At 33.2% G+C, this 24607-nt stretch overlaps 2 protein-coding genes across 2 annotated transcripts in view; one reads left to right on the forward strand and one right to left on the reverse strand.

Moving 5' to 3' along the window:
• Nucleotides 1–4250: 4250 nt before the first annotated feature.
• AsnRS (asparagine--tRNA ligase) lies at nt 4251–14181 on the reverse strand. The gene is made up of 12 exons (XM_014418863.3): nt 14041–14181; nt 13841–13907; nt 13132–13280; nt 12780–13032; nt 12469–12626; nt 11663–11806; nt 10451–10599; nt 9765–9893; nt 9425–9560; nt 9229–9342; nt 6547–6810; nt 4251–4625 (listed from the first exon to the last, which is right to left on the reverse strand). Exons 2-12 carry the CDS (start codon nt 13881–13883, stop codon nt 4494–4496), a joined length of 1671 nt encoding a protein of 556 aa, XP_014274349.1. The 5' UTR covers nt 13884–13907; nt 14041–14181; the 3' UTR covers nt 4251–4493.
• A 501-nt stretch (nt 14182–14682) lies between these two features.
• The window catches only part of IntS3 (integrator complex subunit 3), a 58323-nt gene continuing 48398 nt past the window's right edge, over nt 14683–24607 (forward strand). Inside the window, exons 1-7 of the mRNA XM_014418850.3 lie at nt 14683–14878; nt 15076–15243; nt 15316–15581; nt 15652–15923; nt 17358–17503; nt 19261–19492; nt 23330–23409. Of these exons, the coding sequence (XP_014274336.1) occupies nt 14801–14878; nt 15076–15243; nt 15316–15581; nt 15652–15923; nt 17358–17503; nt 19261–19492; nt 23330–23409 (1242 nt within the window). The 5' untranslated portion in view covers nt 14683–14800. The remainder of the gene's footprint in view (nt 14879–15075; nt 15244–15315; nt 15582–15651; nt 15924–17357; nt 17504–19260; nt 19493–23329; nt 23410–24607) is intronic.

A 24607-nucleotide genomic window follows, 5' to 3' on the forward strand; every position in this document is an offset into this window, starting at 1 on the left:
GAATTGTAATCACTGCTTCAACATGTTCAAGACTTGCCAATTTAAAATGTAAATCACGAACAGATGAAGCATTGGGTGATATGATGTATCTGTCTCAGTACAACTTCAAAATTATATATAAGGAAGGCAAGGACAACATAGAAGCTGATGCCAGAAGCTCTAGGCAGAAACCCAGTTCTAGGAAGCTTTGAAGATGAAGAGAACTGTTTGAAGGCGATAAGTATGATTCAACTAGAAGACATAATAAAGGATCAGGCAACAATCACAGATGAGATTGAAGCTTCGAAGGTGTTTAAAGATGACAAGATTAGCTTCAAGATGCTGGACAACAGGTAGCGAATCTATGTGTCAGAGGGATTAGGGCTCAACTTGATAAAAATAATTCACCAATTTTACGGGCATATTGGTACCAGCCAGATAGCTGACAAATTAAGACCCTTCTGCTATTTTAAAAACATGGACACAGTTATTATTAATAAGTTTTGTAAAGCTTGTGAAGTATATGTTAAAAATAAATCTAGAACTGGAAGAGCGATAGGATTACTATGTAAGTTGGGCCCAGCGGAATATCCTTATTATAGCATGTCCATCGACACAATTTGTGGTTTTACTGGGAATAAATCTACAAAGAAATACATGCATTTACTGGTCGATCTTTTTTCTAGATATACATGGATCCGAACTTCTAGTGGCCAAAATGCTACTGATTTCACCAAACTGATCAACCCAGTGGCAGAAGGAAACAACATAAAAATGTTGCTAGTTGATTAATGTGGTGCTTTTAATTCAAGCGATTTCAGAAAATATCTGGACAAGAGAATTGATCTTCTCTATACTACGGTAGACAATCCACGATCTAATGCCTTAAATGAACGGTTAAACCAAACTTTAATCAACAGAATACGTTGTCGAATGAATAAGACTGACAGGGAAGTATCATGGACCATCCCAACAATACACCTCATGCAACGACTACATTTTCACCTGCTTATCTCTTATATGGAATAACATCCGATATAGTTCCTGCAGAATTGAAAGAGGACAATGATTTGAGTGCAGATCGTCAGAAAGCTCTTGAAAATTCTAGAATAACTTTAGAACGGAATAAGAAGCGGGTAGATCAAACTTGGAAAGAATATGAATTTCAAGAAGGTGATTTAGTATATGTTTCAAACGGCAATAGATTAAATAGAAATAAACTAGAAGAAGTTAGAAAAGGACCATTTACTGTAAAAAGGAGAGTTTCATCATCCATATATGAAATAGGGTGTGATGCAAAACATAGGGCAGCAAATTTCTTCCATAGTTCTAAGCTAGTTTCATACTCTTTTTCAGTAGAAAAAGAGACATCGGTGAAGGGAGGTGTAAATTATATTCATAATTTAAATAAATGTGAAGCTCCTATACTAGAGCAACCCTAGCTGTACCCCTTGCGGTGCCCAGATGAACTAATAGGAGGAGGTTACATAAAATGTTTTATTTTAGTTTTTCAAATAATGAGTTTTTGTTTGTGTTAGTAGCTTTGTTAGAATCTTTTAATTACTTATAATAGTTCACTATTTGATTAACTAAAAACTGTAGAAAGGAGTCATCGGCGAGGTTTACCAGCTGGAAAGAGCTGCTTAATCAATATAACATCGAAGTGGTGTACAAGCCTAGGAAGCAAAATGTTGTCGTGGATTGGCTGTCTAGGGTGATAACGATCAATGCCATTGGTGGAGACCAGGGGGAACCTTCCCATAATCTGAGGCAGTTTCTCAGGAAATGGACGCCTGGTGAGGAAGATACCCAGGAGGCACGTACGAACGTAGGAACGTATGAATATGATAGTTCGACCGTAGGCAGACCCGTGGAGATGGAAGAAGTGGATGAAATAGTGAATGACATACCGGGGCAGATAATCTGGAAGACGAGGACGTCTGGACTGATGAAGGTAGAATATGGCAGCTACAGACGAAGTCAGATTAACACCATCTGGTCTGAACTGGGAGCCAGAGAAGACCAAATTTGTCGTGCACTTAGGGATGCATCCAAGGTCGGGAGGATCTATCACCTCTATGTCGGAAATGCGGTCATTTGGGAGTTCAGAAGGCTGTGGCGTTCGGAACAAATAGGCATAGATCGCACTTTCATCCGGTGCTTGAGGATGGTAGACACGCTGCGGGACAAGCGGCAAAGTTGGTGACGAATCGTTGCGGGGAGAACTAGACGCTTTAGGCCCTAAAGCACCGGTACTTTTGGTGGGGCATGATGAAAACGATTCAGGAGGTCACAGGAAGCTATGTCTTAGCACGAAATATGACTGACACCCACCAAGAGCAATGCATGATGAGACCCCCACAGCTGATACTCCGCTCGTCGATATCCAAATGGATACCTTCACCTGGAAGGGCCACAAATGGATAACTGCCATGGATCTCTTCAGCAAGGTAGCTATGGCGCACTTAGTTAAGGATAAATCAGCAGACGGAATGCTAGATGCCTTAAAAGCGTGGTTCCAATTTAATGGCGTTCCGGAACGGATTTCGTCAGATGTGGGGAGAGAATGTTACAATAGTCTGATTCGGGATGAAATGAAAACTCTGGACGTGGAGTTACATCTGAATACACCCGGATATCCAAAAAGTAGGGGAGGCATAGAGAGACTTCACAGCACCTTAGGCGACCATCTACGGGTCTACCAGCAGGAAAAGGGATTGGAACCCGATGAAGCTATGATAAAAGCGATTGCGGCCTACAACCATTCCATTCATACCGTAAGTGAGTTTTCTCCCTCCGAAATCATTTTTAGGCTTAGGGGGCGTCGACTGGATTATTGGGCCACGGCTGGGGACGACGGTGAGGTCAATGGTATGGCATTACGTAAGCGATGGAGCAAGGTCCTAGAGAGAATTGTGCGAGAAAAGACAAAACGCGTAGCTCGCCACAATTCAAAAGATATTAGCGGCGAAGTAAAACTCGGGACAATAGTATATCGCCGGGTGGGAACAAATAGAAGCAAGGAGCTACAGAGATATAAGGGTCCATTCTGGGTGATTGTCATTAGGGAGCACAATGTGGTCATGATAGAGTGTCTATGAACCAAAAAAGAGAACAGTCCACATAGAACAACTTAAGTTCCAAATATCGGAAACGCGTCCTCATCTCAGGACATGTGTAAAGTTTGTTTTGTTTTATTTTGTATATAGTTTTTAGGTGTTTCATTTCAGTTTGTGTGCAACAACAGTTAAAAATGTATATAGTATAAGAGAGTACCAAATGTTTACTTTTTCTTTCAAAGGGCAGTGTATATTTTGTGTTCTGTTCAGTCCTTGTTTTATTTTTTTTCTCTTTCAGATATGAGCTCTAAAATTTTATGTTTTAATGTTATTTCAATAATTTTTCATTTTTAGAGTTTATGAGGATTGTTCATAAACTGGTAGGGGGGAGTTCTAGGATGACCAGGCATAGTATCAGCCCTAATCCTATCTCTCATAAACAAACACTCAGAATGTATTTAAGGCAGATTAAGTTGGGAAATAAATCAGTATTAATTCACGAAGTACATGCATTATTTCTATGCCCCTATTCCCTTTTTTTTTTTTTTTATAGTTTTTATCCAACTTCACGTAAGTTGTATATACATATTTCTCTTTGGTTTTCCTTACTTTAATTTTAAATTATTATTATATTAAAATATTCATATTTCTTTGTTTCCTTTGCATTATATAACTCTATACATTTATTTCCTTAACCCTGTTACCTTACTTAATATTTTAGTTGGGATCTTGTGTTCAATAGCTTAATGGTAGGGTGAAGAGGTCAATGATATATGAAGGTTTTTGGTTATTCGGGATTGAAATATAAATGAACCAAGGAGGTATTGCCTTATAGGGTGTATAGTATCCAGTATCCAGATACTGGGATAGAACTTGGCACAATAGTGAGAGATATCAGAACGTCAGGTAATACCCAAGATGAATCTAAAGCAGTTCGCTTATCTTTTTAATCTCATTTTTTGTTTAATGGATGGTTCTCCATACACTAGGCATCCTTAGTCGAGATGTTGGAGAATAAGGGAGGATACTAGGTGGTAATGGGTACTTTGGGGAAATAAATCATGGGATCTTAGGAGCTGTTTAAGGATTGAGATGATTCTTCCAGTTATTTGGGAAATGTGGCTATTCCAAGTTAAGTACAGCTCAAAGGTCACTCCTAAGTTTTTGAAATATAAAAGCAAGAAAAAAGGCTATGTGGAAAAAAAAAAAAGATATTTGATATCTGTCCATTTATTAAATAAATGCATGAATGTACTTTCCTAAAATCCATAATAAGCATCATGTTTTATAAAAAATTAAATTTTAACTGTAATAAATACAACTAACATTTTTAAATGATTTTAATGTAACATTACTTAAATATAAGTAAGTAGAAGCAAACAAAAAAGTAGCTCATACAATTGATCACATCATCATATAAAATTTAATATTATACATAAGCAACCGATTTATCAATTATGGTTTACACCTCTTGAGGAACCTTGGATACAGACAAACTTCTCGGATATGATACCTGTTCAGCAGCCAACATAAAAATCTTTCCAGGCCGAGTCCATAACCTCCGTGTGGGCACGTTCCGTATTTCCTCTAAAATATATAAATATTCACAAATAAAAAACAATTATTTTTAAAAGGATAACTTTTACAGTTTTATTTAATACAATTATAAGTTAGCAAATCATTCAATGCAAATAAATTAAATGGTAAAGTTCAATTTGTTTTAACAAAATAGTTTTAATATTGTGATTACACTTAAGTTCTGATAAGTCGTAAATCCAAAAAAACTCAACAACACGATTTTTAAACAATATAGACATTTGAGAAATCAAATTCCTCTTCTACAGTATCCTTTGATAATACTCCACTTACCCCTGTAGAACAGATCCGTTACCTGGGACTGAATTTGGACAAACTACTAATGTGGAATCCTCATAAAAGATAGGAAACTGCACATCCATTCCACCAGTTAATACACTTACTAAACGGTCTTAACTTCCAATTGATTACAAAAGACTCATTTACATGATAAGGTCTATTTAGAATTATTGAGTTGAGCTTTGGGGCTCCTACTAAACCATCAAATTCCTCTTGTATCCAATCCTTTCAGTACGAAATCCTTATTTCTCTTTACTTTGTCAAAAATCAAGTCATCCATCAGGACCTTAATGTTCCATATGTTGCAGATTTTGGCAGAAGCAGATACCAATCCTTCCCTTCCATAACAAACTCCCTTGCCACTGAAGCCCACTTGTTTCTAATCTTACTCTTCCTTCGTTACATGATAATCTTCCTAGGCATTTAAAAAGGTGGCCTTGATATTTTCAACTCAAAAATGTTATTGGAGTTTTATCAATGGGTAGATTATCCACAAAACTATATCATGCCATTGTAATACAACTAACTTCAAATTTACTAGTTGTATATTTATTTAAAAGAGTTGTAAATTTCAATAAATAAATGTCTAAAAAAAAAACTCAACACATTCTAGAGACATCTCGTTCCTACAAAGGTTATGTAGGAGACCAATTGTAATTTAAAATTTATCAAATTAATTTAGGATTTTAACTGTGTTATTATTCTCAGATCTAAAATATATCTTTGAGGGTGACAAGGATTAAATGAATAAATTAAATATTAACTACAAATTAGAATTTTATATTTAATTATTAAACATTATTGACTCTGGAAGATTGCTGATTGACCGTATGTATCAATAAATGGAATTTGGTCCGGGTGGGGTTAAATAAAACTCAAATAGTAAATTGGTGTAGTTTTATTAGAGCTTAATAAAATAGTAGTAGTGTAAAATAGAAGGGCTCTAATAAAATAGTACACGAATTTACTATTTGAGTTTAATTTGACCACACCCGGACCAAATTCCATTTATGATTGACACTATTTCAGAGTGGGTTCTCTAGCAATTAGAACACAATTACATTTAAATTAATTAATGGCTACTTTAACAGAGAGCTTTCTTCTTTTGTCTGTTACAAACCCTTGATAGTCAATGCAAACATTGATTGAAGCAGAACTAGTTTTGATTTACTTGCTATGATTTAAATACTACGTTGCTGTTTATCATCCTCTTGGATTAATTTGTACTATAATTGAGGTAGAGAAACAACAAAAGTTGAAAAAATTTCAATCTACCAACTCAACATAGCAGAATTCAAGACTTCAGAAGGATGCACGTCACCATCATGAATATTTGAAACAAGTTTGTTTTTGCCTCCAATACTTCTGAATAATGAAATTGGTTAATTTGCTATACATGGTAAAGTCGATTAGTTCACTCTTTAATGGAAATACATGGATAAAACTAAACTAAACTATTTATCAAAAAAGAGGATATTACATAATATAATGTTGTTTTCTTTTACTTTGAGAATTCTTTTGTGATGTTTCAAAAATGATGTATTGTTTTTTGATAGAAAGCAAAGTATTATGGAATTTGTGAATTAAAACATATTTAAAAAAAAAAAATCGAAAAGCTATGGAAAATACTAACCTGATCAGTGTACCAATAATAGGGAGTAGGATCGATATTCTCTCTCTTGTATCCAGCTAGCAACTCTTCCAAGTCTGAGATACGCATGGAACCTCCAACAATCTCACCCACACCAGGTAATAATACGTCAACAGACTCTGTTAAGGTACTGTCTTCCGGGCACCTTGACATGTAAAATGATTTAATGGCAACTGGGAACCTGCACAGCATTATGGGTTTGTTAATTTCATCAGTCATTTTCCTTTCAGGCATTTCTGGAATATCCTAAAAAAATATGAAATAAAGTAAAGACACATCAGAAAGTATATTTCTATTTTTGTTTTTAATAAACTACATTAACGAAAATAAACTTTCACATAGGTGCTTTTAAAGATTGAATTTTAATAAATTTATAAACGAGCATATCTGGTATAGGTTTGTTTACATTAAATTATAAATGAGCAAATTTGGTATAGGTTTGTTAACATCAAATTATAAAATCTCTTTCAACATTAGGTGTTTCAAAGTACTTTTTTTGTCCAGTAAGTTTTCACAGGCCACAAGTTGGACAACTCTGATCTATAAGACAAAATGATCAGTATTTTTGGTTAAATATTACAAAAAAAAAAAAAAAATGCTGTTTTCCTTTAAGCAACATATTTCTCAAAAGAATTAAGGTCTCCAAACTAAACTTATGAAAAAATACATCACATTAGACCAACTAACAATATGGTGGTAGTTGCAAAGCTTGACAACTTAAAAAGACTTATTTAGTATGTAGGCACTAGTCAAAGAGAAAAAGGCATGACCTCCCTACCTCTACTACTCAGTTTTGTTTTCAGACTACCTCTCAGTTTTGTTGTTTGTTATATCGAATGAAAATCTCATAAATTGAAATAAATCAAAAGAAATATGCAAAAGAGAAACTACAGACAGATTTTTGGATTCAACTCCTCTTAACATCATGTAAACATCTAAACATAAAACCTAGAGGTTATAATTTATTTATTTGTTCTTCTTTAAAGTGTTATTCATTGAAAACAATAAACAATAGAAATAATAAATGCTCACAATATTTTGATAACAATAAACTTAAAAATTGATTGATTGAAATAACATTCAAATTACGAATTAGCACATAAGATTGAATAAATTAGTATACGCGACTAAATAAAAGAATGAAGAACTAAAATATTAGAACCAAAATTCCTTGACAAAAGAAATGCCTGGTCATTCCCTATCCCGATAGTATTACAGACACCATCAGAGAACTGCCAGGTCATTCCCTATCCTGGCAGTATTGCTGTCACCACCAGAGAACTGCCTGATCATTCCCTATCCTGGCAGTATTGCAGTCACCACCAGAGAACTGCCTGGTCATTCTCTATCTTGGCAGTATTGCAGTCACCACCAGAGAACTGCCTGGTCATTCCCTATCCTGGTAGTATTGCTGTCACCACCAGAGAACTGCCTGGTCATTCCCTATCCTGGCAGTATTGCTGTCACCACCAGAGAACTGCCTGGTCATTCCCTATCCTGGTAGTATTGCTGTCACCACCAGAGAACTGCCTGATCATTCCCTATCCTGGCAGTATTGCTGTCACCACCAGAGAACTGCCTGGTCATTCCCTATCCTGGCAGTATTGCAGTCACCACCAGAGAACTGCCTGGTCATTCCCTATCCTGGTAGTATTGCTGTCACCACCAGAGAACTGCCTGGTCATTCTCTATCTTGGCAGTATTGCTGTCACCACCAGAGAACTGCCTGGTCATTCCCTATTCCGGCAGTATTGCAGTCACCACCAGAGAACTGCCAGGTCATTCTCTATCTTGGCAGTATTGCAGTCACCATTCAAAATGAGACTAGTAGATTTTTTTTGTTTAGAGATTATAATGAGCTTAGCAAAGAGATAAAGGATTTGGAGCACAACTGAATACAAATGTATCAACATATACTGAACACTTAGAGACCATTGATAAGTATATCTATATAAGGTAGATCTAAGGCAGTAGCTGAAGTGGTATGGGGCATGCCAATGAGAGGACGCATCACAAAAACATTTCTCATTTTCTACCCAGAGATAAAACCATCAGATCCACATGGTACTGCAGTGATATTGACTAATGTATCAAGAACTTGACATTGGTTAGTCAGAAGGGATCTATACTCTTACATGACAATGCCAGAGCTCATATTTGACGACAGGCAGTTAAGAAACTAAACGAGCTGTGTTATTAAGTCCTTTCACACCTTCTTCATGAGACTTATCTCAAACATATTTCCATCTGTTCAGAAATTTGGATAACTTCCTTAACAGTAAAAAATTTAATAATGATTCTCAGGTTAAAAACGCATTTTGTGACTTCATTTCTTCACAAAACCCTGAATTTTTCACTTCTTGGATTAAAAAGTTGATAACACATTGAGGAAATGTATAGAAAAAAAGGAAAATAAATTTGAATAAAAATGTTTTGATTTAATTAAGTTGTTTTACTTTCCTGAGGAAGGACCCAATAGTACTATCTTGTTTACTTGGTTATTTCTACTTATAGCAAGAAAAAGGTTATGTAGGGAGGAGGGAAATGATCCCCCCCCCCCTGCATGTGAATGAAATCTTCACCTACAAGGTTTTCAAGATAAATCACTCAATTTGTAAGTTTTTACATTTAAAATAAACAAATACTAAACGGCATTCAACTCACCTCTCCATCCTCATAAAAAGTACCATCCTCCTTTGTTATGTTGTGCTCTTTCAAATATTTAATGGCATCTCTATAGTTCATTCTTAAAAATGGTCTTTCTGGTTTCTTGAACGCCTGAAAAATTAATTTAAAAAAAATTGACATATTACTGAAATAAAATTCACAACAAACATAACGAAACAGTATTCTTATTTACAGGGTTCAGCTGATATACAATTTCACTGTACTCTGAGTTTAGAACTCTATCGACAACATCACAGACTAAATCCTCTAAACGGTCCAATAAATCATCAAATGTTATAAACGGACATTCTGCTTCGACATGAGAATACCTAGAATAGAAGGTGTAAACTTTCTTTTAGTTTATGTACAATATTCAAACGATAATACTAATACTTGGAAACTTTAATAAATAGCTCACACAAATTATAATTTAATCCTAATAAGTAGTAAAATGAATATTCTTAATATATGATAACTATAATAACCATATAAAAAAAAAATTAACAGTGAACAAATAAAAGTATTTAAGTTACTCTGAAAGGTGGCGACGAGTCCTACTTTGTTCAGCTCTATAGCTTTGCGCTATACAATAGACATCACCCATTGAAGGTAAACAGGTTTCCAAATAAAGTTGAGAGCTCTGAGTAAGGTAAGCAGGTTCTCTAAAATCAAATAACTTTGAAATCATAATTAATAAATAAATGGTTTTAGATATTTAGATGCATAATAAATTTGACGATTGGAGTTCTAATATTGGCCAGATTGACCATATACGAACAGAATGTTTACGGCTTTATTACACTTAGTCTCTACTGCCTTAGTACAAGAGATACAGTAAGAGGGCAGCACTAAGATCTCAAAGAGCACTGCTCTAACCCTCATGCATAGGAGATAGAGTGGGCTCAGGAATACTTAGGCCGGAGAGTGTCAATAATGACACATTAGAATGATGTGATTAGTGTATTATTTTATTTTTAGAGTAATAATTTGTTCAAAATTTTGATCATTTATGTACTTATTTCAATTCTTTTTTTCCTGTTTTGTTTATAAATATAATTTCTTAATACTATATTTTTTTAATTTAATTTTTTCTTATGATTTTGGTGAGAATGTGATCAATTATATCACAATTACTTATTACTCAAGGATGTGAAATATTGTAATAAATCAATAAATAAAAAAAATGTTCAGTACAATTTATAATAATAATGATCCTTACCCGAAATAATCCAAGTTAAACAATGTTGAACCACCCTCCACTTGGGTTTGAACTAGAGTAGGGGGTGAAACTTCAGCATATCCTCGACTTTCAAAGTGTTCACGAAAAGCTCGCATGACAACTGATCTCATCTTCAACACTTTCGAAGTCTGCATCAACCATAAATAATGATGATATATTATTTTAAAAAATCATTATATGCATAAGAAAACAATAAATATTTAAAAAATATTTTTTCTTTGTAACTAAGACTGTGTAAACATAACTCATCTATTGTAACATTAACCCTTCATTTGCCAACGTATCTTGTAGAATGTTTAAATAAGGCAATTAGTTTTTGTTAATTTAATAATATACCTCTCTCATTAGATCAATGGTTTCTAAGCTTATAATTGTTGTAAATAACTAGTCCACTTTCAATTGTTCAGCCGAGATTGCAGAATGTGCCGATAGATTGGGGGCGTTGATCAGGGGCATCGGAGTGCGAAAGCTCTACGACAGTTGCTACGTGAAAATGCGTTTGAGGAATGGGCTAATTGCAGGTGGCAGGGCATTGGAGTGTGCCATTTCAAAGAGACCCCTAGAGCAAATAAGTTTATATACGATAAAAAAATACTTACGGGCTCTGAATGGTCCAATACCCTGAAATTGAATATAAATTATGCACCCCTACGTGGAGTCCTAGGTGTCAGTGGACAGGATAGAGAAGTTGGGTCCCTCTCTCGCAAATGCAACAGAGAGCCAGAAACATCAGCACATGTGCTGGGGAAATGCCATAACAACTCTTTCCTCATAACACACCGCCATCATAGAGTGAAGTACGAGTTAATGAAGCTCCTAAAAGAAACAGATTTTGCCTACTTTGATGAGGTCTACTGGGTAGATACGGATGAATCCACAAGATATGCGGATATTGTTACGTTTCCTAAGAAGGGGAAGTCGGCAATCATTCTGGATCCCACCGTGATATGAAAATTTAGTGTGTAGACTGGTATTAATCGTAAAAGAAAAATGTGGGAAAAAAAAGTTTTCTTTCTTTTTTATTATATCATATAAAAGTATATAATTTATATATGTCGGATCATGGATTGATCAATATGCTGTGTAATGTAGCAACCTGTTGTATTAGGGCAGCATGAATGAATAAAGCATTTCTTTCATATATTTTACTATTAGTTAATTAATACTTAGCTTTATAATGGGGCTACTCACATTTTCCCCTCGGATCATGATGTGGCGGTTGTCGAGCTGAACATCTGGAAGAGCTTCTTCATTGAGGATGCTATCGGCGCCACCAGGTGGCGCAAGGCCAATCAGTTCCCAATAATCCACTTGCATCTCGTGTCCTCCTGGAGCCTGCGCTTCCGAATAATATAAGAAAGATAACATCTTGAAAAACACAGTGAAAACATTTTATAATAAGAGAAATCATTTGACTCCTTACATGTTCCATTCCTTTACTTATCAATAAGTCTAAAAAATAAAAACAAGATTATAAATGACGTCGCTGGTCTGGAAGAACAATAAAGCAACTGTAATATTGACTTTATTTTGTTAGTGGGTTCAAAAATGGATAAACTAGCTGTCTGTTAATCAAAACAATAGTACTTAGAAAATTGTTCCCTAAGTTAATATTTTAGAACAATTGTAGTAGTAGTATTGACTTGGAAACATCTACTATATGGATTATATTGACTTAGAAACATCTACTATATGGATTATATTGACTTAGAAACATCTACTATATGGATTATATAGTAAAAGATAAAAATGACTTAGAACCATCTAGAACATGGATTATATTGACTTAGAACCATCTAGAACATGGATTATAATGACTTAGAAACACCTAGTATATGGATTATATTGACTTAGAAACATCAAGTATATTTACATCAGTATTTGGATTGTTGAGACTTTATTTTTTATTTCATGACTCCCTTTATTCTTGTTCTGAGCTCTTCGAAAGTTTAAAAAAATGCAACAAATTATTTTTCTAATAGAATAAATAAAATTACCGATTTTCCTTCAGGAAGTTCTTTAATTATGCCATAAAATGCAACTGATGATTCAGTAGAAAGAATGAGCGCATTATAAGTTTGACATAATTTGTCATTTAGAACACATTGAAGAAACCCAGTTCCATCTCGAAGTGTAACAAACATCAATGATTTTCCTGAAATCAAAAGTAATCATATAAAAAATTAATCTACTTTATTATAAGCCATTTAACTTGTGAAAATAATGACTAGACAAACTATAAACTTATAAAATAAATCTCTATAAAAGAAAATTCCATGCCAAATTAGTATATTGAATATTAACAAACCTTGTTTTCGCAGTCTATGAACCCAACCAAAAATTTTGACCCTAGAATTTCTCTTTTGTGTCGAAGAAGATATTTTGATCAGCTGTGATTTAGGGAGACTTTTGTCTTCTTGTATGATTATTTTTTTAGCTTCCTCCAAAATCTCACTTTCATTCTTTTCACTTTGAGCAGAAGACTTTTCAGATTTATAAGAATCCCTGATAAAAATCTTCTGTATCTTTTTTAATTGAGTCTTGGAAGCTGGTTCAAATTTCTTTAAAAAAATAAAATAAAATAAATAAACATAAAACAAAATATTTAAAAGTGAAGAATATTACATTATCACTCATTAACAAAAATGTAGTTCATAGACCTTTCCTTCTTCTTTTGAATCAACGTATATAATCGGGAATGGCTGCTTGCCATGATTTTTCATTGCTTTTAATATAGTTTTGAAAGGTTTAGCTTCAGTTCCATCACCATTGTCATCACTTCCGTACTTCTCAGATGTATATAGTTCTCCTAAAACAGATACTGGTATATTATACAATCAAAGTACTTATCATTAACTAGGAACACAAGTTTTCATTTATTAGTAAATTTCTCACTTAGCTTAAATAGTGAAACATTTAAAAAAAAAAATTGTTTATTTTGAATTGAACATTATCCAAAGGTAATGCTCAATGTAATGTTCCAGTAGTGTTGCCTCAAGGTAACTCCAGTCTACAGTACAATCTATCAAATACGTTAACACAAAATAAAAGAAAATTTGTATTTTTCATATGTGCCACAATTATATCAAAGCAGCATTATCCTTAATGCTCACTCCATTCACTAAATCATACAATTTAAAGTCCGACAATAATTTTCGCAATAATAACTTAGCATATTCAGTTTGGTGCTAGAACCATAATTCCATATTGAATATATTGATGTGAATATCTGATTGTAATTCAATACAAAAAGTGGATGTAATATTTTTAAAAAATAGGTGAGATGAATAAACACAGTTTAATTATGTAGAAAATAATAAAATGACTGAAATAAATACCATAACGGTTAACAGTCAGAAAATATATTACCTATAGCTAGAGAAGCAGTATCTTCCTCAAGTTCCTTGCTCATGTTCAACTATTTGAAATTCTAAAACTAAACATATAAAAGAATTAAAATGAAATTCAGAAAGATGACAGTTTCAGAACAATTGTTTACTTCAATAATTACTAAATATTATTTGTGAATAGTGAGAATAAAATTTCCGAATAATGAAATATAGGACAACCTAACGAAACCGGTGTGATTGTAGAAAATGAGTCTTGGTCCAACTGTGGCTCTTCGTAGATGACAAATGAGAATAATTAGCGGTTTAAATAGTAGCACGATGTTCTTATCAAATTATCTAATCTATGCAGTAATGCATTATAGCAATTGCAGCAGACCTGAGACGTGGCTAACAAATTAGTCACTGACTACTCATACTGCTCACTATCAGTGAACCAAGGGTTCCTTTTGTAAACACAATCAGCTTTATCTCATCAATTTAGCGATTTAGAAAAAAGACGAAAACCTAATCTTTTTTCTAAATCGCTCAATTGCATCAAACACAATCAGCTTTATCTCATATATTATGTTCAAATTACTCTTTAGCAACATATTGAGTTTTTATTCGATATGATATTTTTTTAAAAGTTTTAAATATAAAATGAATCAATTGGTTAAACAAGTTTAAAAAAAGATGTGTAATTATTATAATTAAGAATTTTCAGTTATTGAAGCTTTATATTACAATTTAATTGTAAATTAGCTTATTTTTAAAAGATAAGGCTGGATATTTTAAATTAGATAAAAGGGACTTAGTGTGAGGAACTACTTTTTATAACATCTAGGTTACGTTATTGGGTTGTCAACATTGTGAAATGTATTAGTGCGCGTAGAGGCAGAACACTTTTCCTACGGCCAGGGAAGGGAGCGCAGAATGTGAACTTTAGTGCCTGCATTTTCGGTCCATATTACTATTTAGTCCATAGTTTGTTCGTATTCAAATGGACCAGGCCAAACTACATGCCCCCAGACTTTACAATACTACGTTAGTAGAGAATAAAAAGGATGAAATTGAAGAGGTAATATTCGTTGCAAGTGTGTTATTTGAAAGCTTTTTAGGCGGCCATTACAGCTTGCTCTTTCGTTTGTATAATGTTAACCGCCCAGGTGGAGCGCTAGGTGGAGGAGAGGGAATTTTGAATTTTGTTTGGGATCTACCAGTTCAATTTACATTTTGAGTTGTTAATGTTGCTAATTTTTACTTGTTTATTTTTAGAAGTACGAACGTTGTTATATCAATTTGCAGTCGATAATATCAGGCTTATCAGAGAAAGAAGCTCATGATGCCCTAAATGTCACTGTTGCTAAAGATAAAGCTCATGAAGAAGTAGTATGCCTTGGTTTACTTACCGTAATACTTACAGACCCCCTTAATTCATCAAAGGTACTACTTTATATAATTATAATTTGATTTAATATTTTTAAATCTGGAAATAAAAATAATTGTTTCCTTTAGAGTTATAGGGACCTCACATTGATAGCCAGAGATGGATTAGTATTAGCACAACATCATCTCACCCAGCTTGTTGCTGAAAGATGGACGAGATTGACAGATGTCGTACGTTCTCAACTTGTATGGGTTGTGAGAGAAATGATAAAGAATGGTGTTGCTGGAGTGGAAAGCCTGTTGTGGAATGCCATGAGACATATGGCTGGAGGTGATGTTACTCAAAGAAATTTGACGCTAGTTGAAGCCATTCTTGATATGTTAATAGAAAATAGGTAGGTTATAAACAAGTGTTCTACTATTTTATAACTTGCTTCTATATAGCTAAATGAAAAATTATTTCAGGTCATGGTTGGAAAAAATACCTTTAATAGTTGCTACGTCTGTTTATGCTTTTTTGCGATTGATTGAAGACCATATGTCCCCTGCTCTTGCTAATTTACAAAAAAAGGAAATTGCTTTTACAGTGTCTTTATTAAGGGAGAAGTTCAATGACTGTTTGATGATTGGAAGGGATTTAATAAGATTATTACAAAATGTTGCTCGTATTCCAGAGTTTGAGCAATTTTGGAAGGATATGTTACACAATCCAAAAAGTCTCAGTCCACAATTTGGAGGTATAGTTTTATCAACTATGAAATTCAAAGATTCTTACTGTAGTACGCACATTCTCCTTTTCAGCTAATTGTATTGTTCACATAAGTGAGGTTTTTCATGCTTATTATAAAATTTGCAAAAGTAAAGAATGTGGGTACCCTGGAGTAGGTAGGACTCTTCATTTTAGTTTTGGGTAAACATTTTTACCAAATTATTATTAATATTGAAATAAATATAATTTTAAATAGTACAGAATTATAATATTTATCCTGTAATTTAATTTGAATTGAATTGAAATATTCATTTTGTTACTTTCTATTGTTTAAACTTATCTTAATTGATTACTAAGTAATGGTATCTAATTATCTTGACATTACTGTATAGTTCTTTTCTGGATTATACTTGAATCATATTTATTCTTAGCTAAACAATAACCTTTGTGTTGTTTATCGGGTCTATTGTTTACCATGAAGTTATTTTTTATAAATTGTATTTTTATATTGTTATGATATTTATAAATCTACCATTTAGGATTTTATTTATATTTCATTTGAACCCTTAGCATTATAGGACAATTGTTTATTTTCTCTTATTTGTTTAAATTCAAAAACTTATTATGTTACTGAATATTAAGATCTTGAAAACATGTATATGAGAATGGATATAAAAACATATATTTTTTAAAAATTGTATCAGTTTTTTAGTGCTAGTAATTTGTATTTGTGAGAAATAATAATTTTGTGACAGTACTCAAGAAGAGAATGAGTGGAAATTAAGCCTATTATGGCCTTTTGAACTTGATCAATTTGATTTTCCTCTCTAATCGCTCAAAATTACTTACATATAAATCTCTCATTTCGCCTGTAGTATGTTATAGTGTTGAAATATAGACACTTAAAAATACAGATTAACAGGTTCTTAGAGAGCAGGATTATGAGACAAATTTTTAGTCCAATCTGTATACAAGGCACCTGGTGTATAAGGAATGATATAGAATTGGATGGACGTGAAGATATTGTGCGATTCATCAGGTTCAGAAGTATTAGCAGGCTTAGACATGTTAAAAGGTTGGCAATGAAGATCATTGAGAAACTTTCCCCGGAAAAAGAAAGAGAAGACACTATGCTGAAGATGACCTCCAGAAGATTGGAGTGGCTGCCTGGAGAAGAAGGGCTCTGGATGGAGAGGAGTATGATCGAATTGTCTGGGAGGCCGAAGTCCATCTTGTATGTTAGAGCCCAAGAAGAATTTCCTTATAGTTCACAATAAGATTTACCATAATTGATTTTTTGTATTTACTAAATCTATTTTTTTTTTTCAAATACTTTTCTAAAACAAATTCTATAGTAACAATGTATCATTAAGTGCTATCATAATATATACATTTTTAAGTAATTATCTTTTTTATGTAATATGACTTATTAATATGTCAAATTAATAAAAGGATTTTGTAGGGGTTCTGACGCTCTTACAGACGAGGACATCAAGGCGTTTTCTTCAGTCACGGTTAACTCCTGATATGGAACAGAAATTAGTATTTCTGACTTCAAATGTCCGTTTTGGGAACCACAAGCGCTATCAAGACTGGTTCCAAAGGCAGGTATGTAATTTAAGTAATGATTGAATTTTGCTTATTAACAAACTTCACAATAAACTTGTGACTATGTGTTTGAATGGCGAAGAAGTTTTTTTTTTTAATGTGTCAAGTTGCTAAATTATAAAACAAGTTCTTAAGACTAAAGGATATATCACATTTGTGTGTGTTTCTTGTGACCTCTTTGGTTTTGCCTTTTCTCAGGAAAAAATTGTGTGATTTTTAATCCACAATGTGCATTTTTTACTTTATGGTAAGGAGAATGCCAAATAATAAGTTTGAAATTTAAAATCATCGATGTTGAAAATTTTGATTGAGTGATGGCCTAGAAATAAATCTTGAACCAATGTATCTTTAAGTTTTCAAATCCATCCAACACTTTGACGGGGAACAGAAATATTTGATATCTAAGTAAACCTGCTGTTTCCCCACTTTAAGACTTGGTCTGAGAGCTGGGAGCAAGTTACACCATCTAAACTGTCTGTTTGCGATCAAACCGTTTGATGGATTTGAAAACTATTAGTTAGATTATGATTTTTTTCTACTCTTCTATTGCTGAATTCAAATTTTAAACTTTTTAATACTAGAGGTTTTAGATTTAAAATTAAAAAAAGTTAAAAAATTATCAAATCTATTGTCAGCCAATCTCCTCGTCATTATGATAGAAATACTTATTTTGGGTTAATAATGGTACTATTTTCTAAGAATACACAGCATTATTGTAGAGGTCGGAAGATACACATCAATGTGTTGTCCACTTTAGTCTTGAATATCATTGTTAAAAATTGTTTTCCTAACATAGTTTTACTACTGTCAAATTAATTAAAATATTGAATTTTAGCTTTATATTAGAATAAATTTGCACTAATTTATATTTGCTGTTCAACTTATTCATTTGGACAGCCCTGATGAAGCCCCTGCAAAGTGGGGCGAAACGTTGGAAAATAAATAGTTGTAAACTATTTTTGTTTCACTATTGACCGCAACCCTGACCATCTTCCTATATATCAATTTTTACGGTCAACTATATATACATATATATTTGTTATCTTTTGGCTTATTAAAATATAGAATTTGTAATTTCTTAAAATATGAATAGTTTCTTAAAATTAAATTCCGTAAAGTGGGGTGACTGGTACAAGTTTTTATGTTTCTTATTTTGCTAACTCTAATATGTGTTTGCACTTTTGCAATAACTAATTTTGAACTAGGAGGCTTCACTTCCACCACTGAAAAAAAAAAAATGTTCTTCAAATATTAAGCCAGATATACCAATTTTTTGTACTAATTTCACCATGCAATTTGAGTTACTTTGGTACACCCTTTTTTCTCTTGGATTCCATGGATATAAATGCTGTTGTAAGATTGTCACCTGTTCTTTTCACTCCTTAGAGGTTCTAGAAGGTTTCAGGATGTATAAAAAAATCTTTTCTTCAATAATGTACCCTAATTGAAGAAAATGTTATTCGGATTTATAGGTTCAGAAAGCACTTTTTTAATACATTTTGCAAAATGAATTGTCTGAACCATTAAAGAAAACAATAATAGGGTACATAAAACATATTTTCCTGTTTGATGTTTGAAAAAGGGGGTCTTAACTCAGAAACACAATGTGGGTCGTACCCCAGGAACAATAAAGAAATGTGGAGCCTACCCCAGGAACATCTCACACATGGTCACCCCTGTGAACTGTACCATTGTCACCCCTCTTTATGGTACTTATTTTTTAGATATAAGGATTATAGTTTTGTTTTGTTATACAGTATTTAGGTACTCCTGAAGCGCAGTCTTTGAGATGTGATCTCATTAGGTTTATCGTTGGGGTAATTCATCCGACTAATGAGCTACTTTGTTCTGACATCATTCCTCGATGGGCAGTAATAGGGTGGCTGCTCACAACTTGTACTTCGACTATTGCGACTACCAATGCCAAGCTAGCTCTATTCTACGACTGGTTATTTTACGACCCAGAGAAAGATAATATAATGAATATAGGTAATTGTTTACTCTTAGGTACGAGTAAAGTTTTTACTTTTTTTATTGTGATTATTCATCTCTTTTAATTTCCACATTCAATAATATGAGAATTAATTATAAACTTAATTGCCTCTGATAAATAATTTAGGCACTTAATCATAAAACATAATAACAAGGAAAATGAAAATTTCCACAATTTTGAAGTATTTTACCTTAATCCTGAGGCCACATACCATCACTTTGCCTTTAAAAATACAAATTTTCTAAAATTCTTTCTAAGTGCCTCAAATTAAAATAAAAGAAAATAAAATTGAAATGTATATTAGATGTTTGAGTTGGACTATCACAATAAGGTAAGATATTAATTAAATGGTCCAAAACTTAAAAAAACAGTGATTTTCGCAACTGATTTGACAACAAGCACTGTTGTAATTGTAAGACACAAGTACAACCACTAGGGTTGTCTGAAGTAATTTCAACTAACCTATCAAATTTCTGTAATTGTAATTGGCATTCTTAATTACTTCTTTACTGTTAGTAATTGCAATAACAATTCCATGTAATTTAACTCATATGTTTAAATGATAATATGTAATACTGCATTAATATTATACAAAACAGCAATACTGATTATCATTTTCATATTCTGGATCTATTATTAAATAGATTTTTACCATTTTGTTGTAAAGTATTTGCAATCGCTTGGAATTGAAGGAAAAAATAACAACTGTATAAGAATGTTATTGCTAAGGTAATTGTAAGGGATTACAGTAGCTGATCAAATAATCGTGATTACAATTACAATTATTTGTAAATTAATTGCATTTTTGCAATTCCTAATCAGAGTGATTGTAATTGTTTTTTGGCCAACTATGTTGGCAATTATATATGTACGCTCAGTGTCAAAATGCTAGGCACACTTCAAAAATTGTTATCCCTACCCTCCCCTCTTCTCAAATTATTCATAAAATAGTATTAAAATAATCTATCACTCATCTGAAGTTAGCAGCCTGCTTGTATTTTGGTTCTCAAGCCAAAAATATATACATTTTCTTGTTTTTCAAATTAAAGTTAAGGCCCGTCAAAATGTTAAGACACACTCCTTGGTAAAAATAAATAAAACTCATCTTAATACTTCATGGCCTTTCCACCACCATTTATTAATTCAGAAATTCTGTTTAGTAATGAATCGTAATATTTTTTGATTGTTTCTTGTGGTGATTGTTCCCATGAAGCTATAATTGCAGATTTCAAATCCTAGATTATTATAAACTGTCTTGACTTTGAGTACACCCTTCTTGAAAGAGTTTCCCAAACATTTTCGATAATGTTCAGGTCGGGAGAGACAGCAGGCCAGTCTAATTTGGCAATATCGTTGCGAGCAAACCAGTTTTTAATAATTTTTGCTGAATGTATTGGGGTGTTATCACTGGTGTGCCTTGAGAAATGTCATTAAAAATCAACTTTTGTTCCTCTAACAAATTTTTATATTCAGCTGAGTTTACTGTTGATTAAACAAATACCAAATTTCCTTTCTTTTTGTAACCAATTGATGCCCAAACCATAACTTTTCCTCCTCACATTTGACGCGTTGATAAAATTTTTTCTTCTTTTCTTAAGTCACGAAAATAATATGAAAATCTATCTGGCCTATCTAGATTGAATTTTTTTTCATCACCAAAGATGTCTTTCTTCCATTCCTCAGTCCATGACATCACATTACGGGCAAAGGCCATCCGGGCTGATTTGAGATGGGTACTCAAAACTGGCTTTCTTTTCAATTTTTTTCTATCTATTGTATTTTGACTTTTTTAATAATCTTTGGACATTCCTTAGTTTTGTTTGAACTTCAGCTTCCTCAATAATTGCTCTTGCTGTTTTACAAGAGTTGGATTTTTTTTTTTTTTTTATTCCCCTTCCCTACCATTTCTGGAGTACAAGGTGCGGGAACAGTGGGGTAGTGCGTGCTGGGATTGCGCATGCCACTGCTCCCAAAGATCTTCATCCGTTCGGTAGGCCCTTCTGGTGCGCATCCGTCTGGGTGCCTCCTGCAGTTACCAGGTTGGTCCAGCCCTCCTGGTCTCAGTCAGCTTCATCTTCTTCTGGTGATTCGCCGATGTTGGGCGGTCAAGTCCTTTCCATTGTGAAATGTGTTGGGCCCACCACCTCCTTCCATCCGTAAATGAACTCCCTGAAGAAGGGATAATGCTCTTCTTTCATCAACCAGGGAAAATCCGACTTGGCGAGGGCGAAAATCCCGTTCTTTCTCAACAACCTGGCTCGGTGTCCTTCCATGGCGGAGCAATCCACTATTACGTGTTCTGCTGTTTCAGGAACTCCGCACGTGGGGCACCGAGGATCGATGTTCTTTCCAAGGCTCTGCAGATTTCCCCAAAACCCCCTGTGTCCTGTTAGGATCTGTGAGACCCAATAGTCTGGGATGACCCATTTAGCCTTCAGTCTAGAAAGGAAGGTAGGGAAGAATTTTCTCAAAGTAGCGCCCTTCTGGCTTGCTACTCACCGTCCATTCCACTTCTGTATTGAGTCCTCCCGCTGTATTTTCTTCCATAAGTTTGGAGTCTCGCCGATACTCTCTCGGAGCACATCCGGTAGCGCTTCTAGTCCCTGCCTCTTTATACAAGAGTTGGATGCGATTTGAAGAATATTCTGTTTCTCTCATAGTGTTTTGAAGTAGGGGGCCTCCCAGTAGAACGGTGGATTCCATATATCACCCTATGCTGAATAAACTTCGTGACCGATGAAAAACTTTGCTTGATTCGGCAGGCTATTTCCCTACAATTCATCCCGTCCTTGTGGAGTGAAGAAATCAAATGACACTCTTCTTCGGAGAAATACTTATTTTTTCCCATTACTCACATTTTTTTTAGGTCTATTCAAAACAAATTCAACACTGCACTGAAGTAGAAATGGTATTTTAACGATTTCAACTCTAGATGATTAAGAAAATAGGAAACAACAACTATCATTTGAACGCATATAAAATGTCAATATTTACTGATATTGGATTTAAATAATCCTGAAGGTTTGAGAAGACTGTCCCCATTCAATATAATAATTTATAATTTAAATTGCTTTCAAAAATAAAGAAAACTTGAAAAGTTTTTTTTAATTTCAATAGGTGTATAAAAACATTTTGACACTGAGTGTAGCTTTAGCCATCAATTTGCAATGTCTTTTTGCCCAACTCTGTTCACTATTGATGGTATAGCTTGGCCATCAATTTGTAATGTCTTTTTGCCCAATTCTGTTCACTATTGATGGTATAGCTTAGCTGTCAATATTTAATGCCTTTTTGTCCAACTCGGTTCACTATTGATGTTATAGCTTGGCGGTCAATATTTAATGCCTTTTTGCCCAGTTGATGGTATAACTTGACCTTAAAAAAAAATTCTGTTTTTGTTTCTAAATTATTGAGTTATCAGAGATGTATTATTAATTTTTATTTCATAACTAAAGTTGTGGATTCAAGTTGTTTTTCTCTTCTATGGGTGGATTTCCTCTTAGGATATTTCCCAAACCCTTTTTATCTTCTATGGATGGATTCCCTCTTAGGATATTTCTTGAACCCATTTTTCTCTTCTATGGATGGATTCCCTCGTAGGATATTTCCCAAACCCATATTACCAGGTATTGAACCATTTGTTTTTTTGAATGTTTGATCTGATAACAATATTACAAGTACTTTCTTTCATCTATTTTTCCCCAACCATAAATTAATTTAAAAAAATAAATGTAACTTCTGGTATTTTTCTCTCATAGTCTTGATATATATTTACTAATCAGATATTAATTAGATTTTTTTTTAGTTTTCTAACTTATAATAAAATATTTTAGAACCTGCCATTCTTGTAATGCATCATTCAATGAGGTCTCATCCTGTTGTCACCGCTACTCTTTTGGATTTTCTCTGCAGGGTAAGGGAGCTTAATTTTTTTTATTAATTTTGATTTTTTGGCTAATATAATTTGTTTTTCTTATATCGTTGGGTTAATAGTAAAAGTGATCAAGTGCTATTTTCTTCAAAATAACTTGAACACTTATCATTAACCTGGCGATATTCATGTGAGTAGCTGTAATTATTATTATTAATAGTTATTTGGTTAAAAATTCTATCCTTATAAATATGTTGGGAGATCAGTGTACTCGGGGTCAATTTTAAGCTTCTGAAATAAAAAAATTTAAAAAGTTCAAAATAGTGCGTTAATAGTCATAGTTTAGAGATATTTAGTTAATTCTTAAAATATTTTAGCTTCAGATTATGACAAAAAAAAAATTTATATAAATAATAAATGACCCAAGGTACAATTAATGTAATTGTACATTAGGTTCTAATTTATACTTTGCGTTATGACTGTACCGTGGGCAATATTTATATAAATGGGACTTATAATTATGATTGATTAACAAAAACATTAGATAAATGAAAAGCTGTGTTGAATGATGAAGTCAGAATACAGTCTCTCTGGTCTAATTAATTTACATCATCTTTATAGTCTATTTATTAAGAATTAATAGGGGTGGGATTAGTCATGTTGTCTTATATACAAACAGTTTTAACATGGTAAGTGTTATAATGTGGTAAGTATAGGATTGTGAGCAGCCTAATTTAAAGTCCATGTTATATGTTATATGCAGAGGAGCTCCTAGCAGATTTTCCGAGAAACTTGTTTTGTAATCTTGTAATCTTCCAAAAAAAAAAAAGTTTCTTAATTTCCACTCACAGTGATAGGAACAGTGACTTATAGCTTGGGAAATGTAACCTCTTCTCGAAGGCCGAAGCCCAGTCTATTACAGAACAGTCTGTTATAATTTCTATCTTTATCTCTTTCTATTATTGTCATTAGTTTCATTATTTTTTTGTTAGGAGTCAGTTATTTATTTGATGAAATCCGTAAATGTCTTTTTTTTTTCTCTCTTTCTCTTCATAAGAATAATTTTTATTTATTTTTTATAATCTATCGTTTTTATTCTCAATTGTTCTATAGTTATTGTGTTGTAAATAGTCAGGAGTGTCTTCTACAAGAGACTAGACTCTCATAATCAATTTAAAAAAAAAATCAAATTGTTATTATAACTATGAAAAGCCAACCAGATATATCTTGTATTTAATAT

This window comes from Halyomorpha halys, unplaced genomic scaffold, assembly GCF_000696795.3.
Source record: "Halyomorpha halys isolate HHAL.00 unplaced genomic scaffold, Hhal_1.1 Scaffold210.1, whole genome shotgun sequence".
Classification (NCBI taxonomy): Eukaryota; Metazoa; Arthropoda; class Insecta; order Hemiptera; family Pentatomidae; genus Halyomorpha; species Halyomorpha halys.

Coding starts and splice junctions, on each gene's coding strand:
- AsnRS (XM_014418863.3), bottom strand. CDS start 13,883: ATGAGCAAGGAACTTGAGGAAGATACTGCTTCTCTAGCTATAG. Junction 13,281..13,840: donor TACTGCTTCTCTAGCTATAG/GTAATATATTTT, acceptor TATCTGTTTTAG/GAGAACTATATACATCTGAG. Junction 4,626..6,546: donor ATTATTGGTACACTGATCAG/GTTAGTATTTTC, acceptor TATATATTTTAG/AGGAAATACGGAACGTGCCC.